The following is an 8,539-nucleotide window of genomic DNA, read 5'->3' on the forward strand; positions in this document are numbered from 1 at the left end:
ACGAAAACAGCAACAACAAAAAACCTGCAGTTAATGCAGAGGCCACGTTTGAATTCCACCAGGCAAAGAACCAGTCTGAAGTAACTCGTATCACGACCGCTTGCATTCAATTTAAATCAGTGCTTTTCATAATCATGAACACAGTGAATGGTATACTCGCAGTGAAACACTCAACATCATTGAAGAAAAAAATATTCCACACTAGATTATTTTGGTATATGTGAAAACACCAGATTGCAAACTATATCCTTCATTTTATTATGAATGAGGTAGAGAGTATGTTCCCAAACCCGAGAGTGACTAGTGACACTGCCAAGTCTAATGCATCACAATGCCAACCTCATACACTAACAAGGCTCCAACGTGGAGAACACTGCTTGATCAAAACATTCAGTTTTAGAACTATTAAAGCTGAGGAGCTGGGCTAAACCAATGTTTGCTGACTTGCAGTCCCAAGTTGACAAGATGATCCTGTAACTCAATGTGTTGCAAGACGACTTTGTGTTCCTCACAGTACAAAAAAAATGTGATGGCAACGCATTTTAGATTGTAAGTCATTTGACAATATACACTTTATTCTGATACAAAATTGACATATTTTAACAAATTTCAATCCATTATGGACTATACTGAAATTTTTAATTTCCATGCTATTTTTAAACTTGTTTAACCACAAGTTCTAAGATTTCAGCACACTAGCACCATTGCTCTTGAAGTCTTTGCCAGTTATTACATTATTCTGTTTCCAATCTTGCGATATTATCTTCTACATGAAGGCCATTTTTCTTCTACGGAGATACTTGGGATTACTTTAGTTCAGGAAAAAGCTAATCTTATATAGAGATGTCAACCTGTAGCACCCACAGCAGAGAGAGAATCATCCATCAGATATCTGAATTTTAGTGATACTCAAGATCTTTCATGCTCCACACAATTTAAGAAACAAAAAACTGTCAGAGACCACAGACCAATATGTACGTGAACATTCCACCGCAGTAGACAGTATATGAAAACACGTTCATGTCAAACACAGGAACCAAAGACAGCAAGTCAGTACATCACACAATCAACGCTTGAAAGCCTAGGAGCATTCCCCTTCCCACCTTAAAAGTGTAAAGGATATCAAAGTTAAGAGTCTGTGATTAATTTCAGTATTCTGTAATCACAAACCACTTATCACATCTGCATCAACCTAGGCCCCTTTTGGGGACAGTTCTGCTACCTGTAAGTACCATTTAGATTAACACACAGGTTTTAAATATCAAACTTCTGTAGATCTGCAGCTTAGGGACCAATGCTTCATTAACTTTACATCTCCATTTACAGCTGCTGTTTCCAATAGTGGCCGCTATAGAAAAACCCAGCCACAAAAAATATTCTTAACTCTTGGAAATGCCTCTTGGACATACACTTGACCAAGTACTTCTTAAGGACCTTTGACAAGGTTTATTTCCGAACAAATTGGCGTATGAATAATTAAGCAAATTAGTCTAATATATGTTATAATTTGTTATAAATCCAAGTGTGAAACAACAGTGACTAGTTCTATATATGGTGCGAAAAGACCCCTCCACAGCACAGAACAAGTCTGCAGCAATGCGGAGTCCTCTTATGTTAAGGAAAGGTAGAGCTTTGCTCTATACGCAGGCCTAGTAATGGATGAAAACCAGTTTTTGTTAAACCTTGCTTTTGCTAAAGCATTTTCAAGACTTTACTGTTAAAAAATTACATGTAACGGTTGCCCCCCTCCCTCCCCCCCGCATAAAAGCATTTGCCCTCAACCAATTAACTGTGAGACACAAATACTTTCCCCCATTACTCATTGCTACATACAGACAGACGCCTAAGGGGAGTTCACAAGGAAACTCCGCCCAGCAGAGGAAAAGCAAAGGTTTTCCACCTCTACATGTAAGAAAGCAAGCTTGTTACCTTGGCAACAAGCTGCCTGGCACACTACACTAAGGACAGACTACGACCTTACTGCAGCAGTTTCAAATTTCAGCTCAACTTTAGCTAAGCAAAAACGTTGGTCAACATATTTAAAAATTAGTCATTGTGAGATTTCCATTAAGTAGCTCCAGATTATAGGAACATCTCAACCTTACCACTGTAAATTACTTGCGAAGTACGTTACTATGTTAAGAGTTTGCTTTCTGGATGTTTATAGAGACAGTAGGTAACAAGTTCAAATACTTCAATCAGTCTGTGAACATGCCTAAGCCCCAGGTTAAACTGAAATGCACAGGTTCCATTTGACTTTATTTTCTGAGTAACTGAGGCATAACCAACACTAAAATAGAAATTGACTTCACAAAAATAATGCAGATTTAAATAGGTACTAGAATACTATATAAAAGTAGTTAAAAATACCCCAGACCTGTAACCAAAGATGCAGAAAACGAAACACATGTTCCAAGAGTTAAGAACCAATGTGTATAAAAGCAGATTCCATGAAAATTTCTTTTATTGCCATTCATCTGTATAAATGCTGTTGTGCTTTCAGCTGGGTATCATGTGACAGTATTGGCCTTCACTAAACTACCCCGCCTGAAAGCACCGAAAATGTGAAAGGTAATTCTTGATTTGTACAGATAAATACAAACCCACCTTGTAAGCCAAGATTCATTTATTAGGAGGGAAATTGCTGCTCTAACCAATGAAAAGTGCCTTTACAGAATTACTGCACCAGCAGTGGATCACCCACTACTGAGAACTGTGATGAACCGCTTCAGTATCTTCACCTTCCCGGGTTTCTGTGAGGTGTCTCTTTCTATTACAAGGTAAAGAACAATTTCTCCAAACCCCCACGGTACACTCCCCACAGTAATTAGAGCACGCATTTCAACACATTTATCATTTGTCTTGATCATGGACAGTTTTGTACCTGCCAGGATTAGAAGATCCTTGAATAGCAACTAGGCCAGCAAACAACCCTCACCCAGAACAGGCAACACTGGATGACATATGCTGAAATACTTGCTCCTTAATACTTTCCTTGGTATCAAAAGGCTGGCAAAGGGAAGTCTAGAAGGAAGTAAGGGTTAAACAAGTGTTTTACTATATGCTACAAATCTTACCCAGTCAGAAACCTTCAACTGAAGATGTGCAAGACATTCCCCATTTTGTCAAGCAGCAGCTTCTCATTCAACCTGAAAATTAAAGAAATTACTCTTACCTTGTTTAAAAACCTCCCACTACTCTTTATAATTCATGAAAAATGTTAAAGGCAAACCTTACCTATGCTCATTGCCCTTCCTTTCAGGTCTAAATGCTAGACCTATTGATTTTGAGTCAACTCAAGTAGCTATCACTCAAGGAGGTTCCAAAAGGTGAAGAACTCTTGCTAGACTTTCTTCGATATTTCAGCTGTGATAAGCAGATTTAACTAGCCTTTGGAAAGCTGCTCACTATCAGCACAGTATCTTATGCCTTCACTTTTCTGGAAGTTGAAGCTGTTGCTCCTGCTGCCTTGTCATTCTTTAATTATGCTGACTTCTCCATACTCAATAGGCTGCTGAAGTCCTGTCTTACGAGTCTCCTTAGCAAAGTATGGATCAAAGAAGTACATCCTAGGTTCTTTAAAGCTGGTTAATCACTGTCCTCACGGCTTACGCTTTTCCACATCACAAACAACAGCTAAGCTACCCCACCCACCTACAAAGCGGTCACTTACATCCATCTCTTAAAAGGTTGCATACAGATCTTGTTCATAGAGTTTATTATGACACTATTTTTCAAAGTTAACATTGTTGTCACAGTACAGCTACAAGAGGCCCTGTTAAAAAGAACACTGTCAATACATTCTAAAAAAATTTAGAAATACCAGATCAATTGTCAGAAGGGACACCAACCCCATCCTCCAGTTGTCCCTGCAATCAGATGCAGGCCCCACGTACAAGTCTACACATCTTCTAAGCACAGTAACGTACAAAGCAAGTCGGTAGTTAGGTGGCTCACTCCCTAGTGAGTTGTGGTTTAGTTTCCAGTGTTTTCAAACTCCAAATGGGTTGTTTAAAAAAAGCCTTTATTGAAATACAGCCCCCACCCCAAGCCCAAATTAATATGTACAACAACAAAAGCGTTCACTAAATCACCAATTCTTGCTTTAACTTTAGAGATATTTTTAAACTCCACAGAAAAGAATAAGCAGACTTTGAAATCCAGTTTGGAGGCTACCATCTTGACATTGGTTCCTTGTTTTAGTGTACTGCAGTCTAAATACACTCCAATAACAGTGTTTAAATAACATTGTTTAATTTTTTTTTCAAACAACACACTCATTTTTCTACTACTTCTTAAAATTATAATTCATTATTAATATGACTGATTATGCCTTGAGCCATTTCATACATCTTTGCAGATTCATTCCTACACTGGAATCGCATTTACCTTATACTGCACATTGACCCAGCAGTGAATCAGGTGTGAATAATTCCAATACCATATTGTCAAGTGTCTGAGCATTTCTTCTATTGACTGGGTCCCTACTCTTCTGAGTCTGAATTGACAGAAAGCACTGTCCTGGCAACAGTTGAGAGAATTCACGTCAGATGAGAGGAGGACAGACTGTAGTGCCTTAATTTGGAGGTCAGAAGTGAGAATGAGGTACAATTTCTAGCCATATGTGCTGATAAGATTTGCTACTCCAGTGCATCAGATCAAATGGTAACACACTATCGTTCTACCTGTGGAAACCCAAGACTGTACCGTTCTACATTGCGGGACATGTTTCTAGTCAGTAAGGTACAACTAGATTGTGTTTTGTTTTTATCTTCGAGCTCTCAGCTGAGCACAGACATTCGCAAGGGCAAAAGCTTGAGAACTATACTACTTAGAGCCCATCGTGACCGGGCTTTTGGAACGCGTTACCTGGGACTGTCAGTGATTACACCTGTGCTACCCTTGGCTCCCAGTCAGAAGAATGTGTCCAGAAAATTGCCTAGGGTGCATGCAAGAAAGTATATAGCCATTAAGTTAGTGAGGAACACACCTATTACTCTCACTATGACGCCTCATTTAATTGAAACAGCACAGTCTGGTGTGAGGGAGGGGGAAATGGGGACAAAGGAAGGGGATGAAAATTCCAAGCCGCCCTCCCCAAAGTATAGTTTTATTGAAACAGAATCATTGTATATCCCAAGGAAACAGGCACTTGATTCCCCCCCACCTTAACTTCTCGGGAATTACAATAAATATAAAGGTAAAAAGCAAGTTTCTTTTTCTCTTCAGCCAAGACTTAAGCAACTGCAGTTATCCCTTATACATCTCAAATGAGACGGGAGACAGCTTTAATGTGTCTAAAGTTGGTCTTGTTAAAATATTTATCATGCCTTATTTTCTTGAAGCGCTAGTACTAATACAGAACTACAAATTAAAAAAATATGCACAAACCAAAAAGTAATTTAAAATTTTCATTAAGGTAAAGCTTAGTTCTATAATTCACAAACACTAATTTGAGTAACTCAATCCTAGTTATACATCTAAACAAACTATAATGCAACATACAGATGCTTTCCCTCTGTATGCCTATGTAACTCATGTCAATGACAGTTACATATATACACTGAGACTAGACCCCTTAAGACTGCAAATCAATAGGTGTTTCTATTGTTAACTTTAAATTAATACAAAATAGTAATTGAGAAATGCATTAATCCTCTCTATTAACTAACAAGGAAACACCCTAAACTACATTTTATTTCTGTTATAGAGTTCTCTGTACTAAATGTGGAAAAACTGAACTACACAAATATTGAAAAGTTAAAAATTCCTTAATTTGTTTATTCCTGGTACCACTACCACAATTTACAGGGCAATATACCTGATGTAATGGGAAAATAAAAAGAAAAAAGAAAGACAAAGCTACAACAGATAAAGACCTCAGGAATGTACATCTAATTGACACTACATTGCATTAATCAATAGCTGCACTTTTTGCAAACTGTGGCTATGACAGTCCTGAACAAGAAGGGTTTCCTGTTTAAGCTGCAGTAACTTTTCTGACTATGGATCATCGTTCCTTCTGTGGCAGATTTTACAGTTCCTCTAATGCATTTGGGACGACTGTCTCAAAGTAACCTGCAGCTTTCCTGACAACTCCTCGCTCTCTCTCCTGCTAAGAACTGTAGCCTGTTGAATACAGGATAAGAAAATTATTACTCTCAGTGAACAGTTGTACATTATTAATCATCATTATAAATATGCATTACACCTACCCTTTTCCTGGTAGCATTTTTAGAATCTTCTACCACCATAGCCCCCACTTCCACTTCCAGATCCATAACCACCTGCAAAAAACAAGGTGTATTATTGATATATAAGAGTAACAAGAAATTTTAACAAAAAAAATATTTTCTGCACAAAATCACACTTACCACCATAGGGACTGCCTGAACTTCTGCCACCAAAGCTGCCACCACCTTTCATGGGACCATAGTTAGACTGCTGTTGTCCACTGTAATTGCCAAAATCATTGTAGTTTCCACTTCCACCATAATTACCTGAAACAAATACAGACTTATAAAGCCCCTTTTGCTCAACATATGAAGTGTTGAGCGCTTGCAACATTATGATATCCAGTGTAAATTTTAAGTTTAAAACCATGTAAAATAGAACTGCAGGCATTTCACATGCTCTCTCTACTCACAATGCACAAATGACAGAAGACCCTTAGCATTTTAAGATTAGAAACTGCTATTTCATTGAAGGTGAAAACATCACATGACATTAGAAAGTTTATAGATTTCCATAGGCAATTTGAATACAATCAGCCAAATTTAAGGCCTCCAAACTCAGAGAAGTACATGAGTTTCACTGGCATTCTTCCACTGCCCACCGTTTTGCATGTATGACAACGTAAACTACATACAATTTCTTTGATCCAAAAAGTGATAGAACTGTAACAGGCACATTGCATATACACATCAGAGGGTACAATGAAGTATGCAGCAATTTTGCAGCTTAGCTTCCCCAATTTGGAGCAAAACTTAGATTTATATCCTCACAAAGGAGGAGATCTACATGATGTAAACTGGTATCTGACAGCAACAGCGTAGTGCGAATGGTCAAAAGCTTCAAAATTCTTCTACTCTACCACCACACAGAGATTTACAGCTGCTGCTTTTTGAAAAATAAGTTCCAGGCAAAGCAATGTTGTATAACATATCGAAGCTGATCCAGATGGAAAAAGAACTTTCCATTCTACATTCAGACCTTATTATGCAACTCATTCTATGCAGTATCATATTTCAGGCAATGTACAACTCAGGCCTGCCTAAACATGGATGTCCAAATAAAGCTGGCATCTTACCACCACCAAAATTTCCTCCTTCATTGTAGCCATCATATCCTCCTCCACCACCTCCATATCCACCACCTGGGTTTCCATATCCTGGTCCTCCGCCACCACCATAACCTCCTCTGCTGCCATAGCCAGGACCACCTCCATAGTTGCCACCTTTGAATAAAGGGTAGTCAAACTAAACACACCAAAGCTAAACACTGGTAAGGAAAGGTCTATTTAACAAAAAAAACCCCAAACAAAAACCAAACACAACAATAAAACACACAGTAAAGCAATCCCACAATGTTTTCCGTGTATTGCATTCATTGTAGTTGCAACATTTATCTAAACAATTTAATCCAAACAACAACAACAAATCCCTTTAGTTTATGTATACCCTTGAAACATGATACTTCTAAGTTCATTATGGCTCACAGGAAATACAGACACACTGCTACCAGCACCACCACCCATTATATGTAAAACTGCCTCTTTATACAAATGGCTTTGTCAGTACTGTGTCTCATCCTCTTTATTCCTCTGAACTGAACTAACTGAAGTAGGCAAAGCCCTCAAAAGAATTCTGGTTTACAATTTTTATCTAGATGTACAGCTTTATTTACATGTGTGTCTAAGCTACTGGACATTCTTTTTCCATAATCGTTACATGATTAAGCATATCCGAAAGACTTAGTATTCCAATGCTGATCTGGTCTCCCAACATTCTGATGGCAGCAGTTCCAAACTGGGAAATAATTCCAAGGAACTCAACATCACTACATATATGTGCTTAAAGAATCACAACATACATAGCTACATGCTACCTCCCTCATTTATTCCCCCCCGCGGCTACTTCCCCAGCCATTTTGGTAATCTCCACAGTTTTCTTCAGATGCAGTCTGGATACCCATCCAAACTTCACCATGAAAAAGATACTACTGAGCCATGAAAAGTCTTAGAGCTGATTGAAAAGATTTCTGCTATGTTAGCTGGTCACTGCTTTATTCAGTTTTAGTCATCTCAACTGACACCAGAATCTTCACTTAGTTTTCAACCATCATGAACAGCTGCTGTATGAACTCATGACATGAGATTATTTAAACAGTAGAGAGCAGTATGCTTTTTCAACCCATCATTTTGTGAGAAAACAAAAAATTTTAACTCTTCACAGTTCTACAATGTAGACAACATTATCACCAAAGTAAAATTCACTTCCAAGGTAAAAGCAAAACTTAGAGCTGGTTTTAAGGGGGGGGG

At 38.2% G+C, this 8,539-nt stretch overlaps 1 protein-coding gene across 8 annotated transcripts in view; it reads right to left on the minus strand.

Annotated features, from left to right (window-relative positions):
* Positions 1-620: 620 nt before the first annotated feature.
* Positions 621-8,539, minus strand: part of HNRNPA3 (heterogeneous nuclear ribonucleoprotein A3) — a 17,506-nt gene continuing 9,587 nt past the window's right edge. For 4 of the 8 annotated variants that reach the window (XM_026852378.1, XM_026852376.1, XM_026852377.1 and 1 more), the window contains 5 exons: positions 7,310-7,456; positions 6,375-6,500; positions 6,216-6,287; positions 3,238-6,129; positions 2,612-3,149 (listed from right to left, as the gene is read on the minus strand). In XM_026852378.1, coding sequence (XP_026708179.1) covers positions 6,235-6,287; positions 6,375-6,500; positions 7,310-7,456 — 326 coding nt within the window. In that variant the 3' untranslated portion in view covers positions 2,612-3,149; positions 3,238-6,129; positions 6,216-6,234. Of the gene's footprint in view, positions 3,150-3,237; positions 6,130-6,215; positions 6,288-6,374; positions 6,501-7,309; positions 7,457-8,539 lie in introns of all 8 variants that reach the window. The other 4 variants (XM_026852373.1, XM_026852374.1, XM_026852371.1 and 1 more) reach the window with 4 other exon arrangements.

The sequence above is a fragment of the Athene cunicularia genome (genome assembly GCF_003259725.1).
Source record: "Athene cunicularia isolate RWA chromosome 7 unlocalized genomic scaffold, athCun1 chr7_part1, whole genome shotgun sequence".
Taxonomy (NCBI): Eukaryota; Metazoa; Chordata; class Aves; order Strigiformes; family Strigidae; genus Athene; species Athene cunicularia.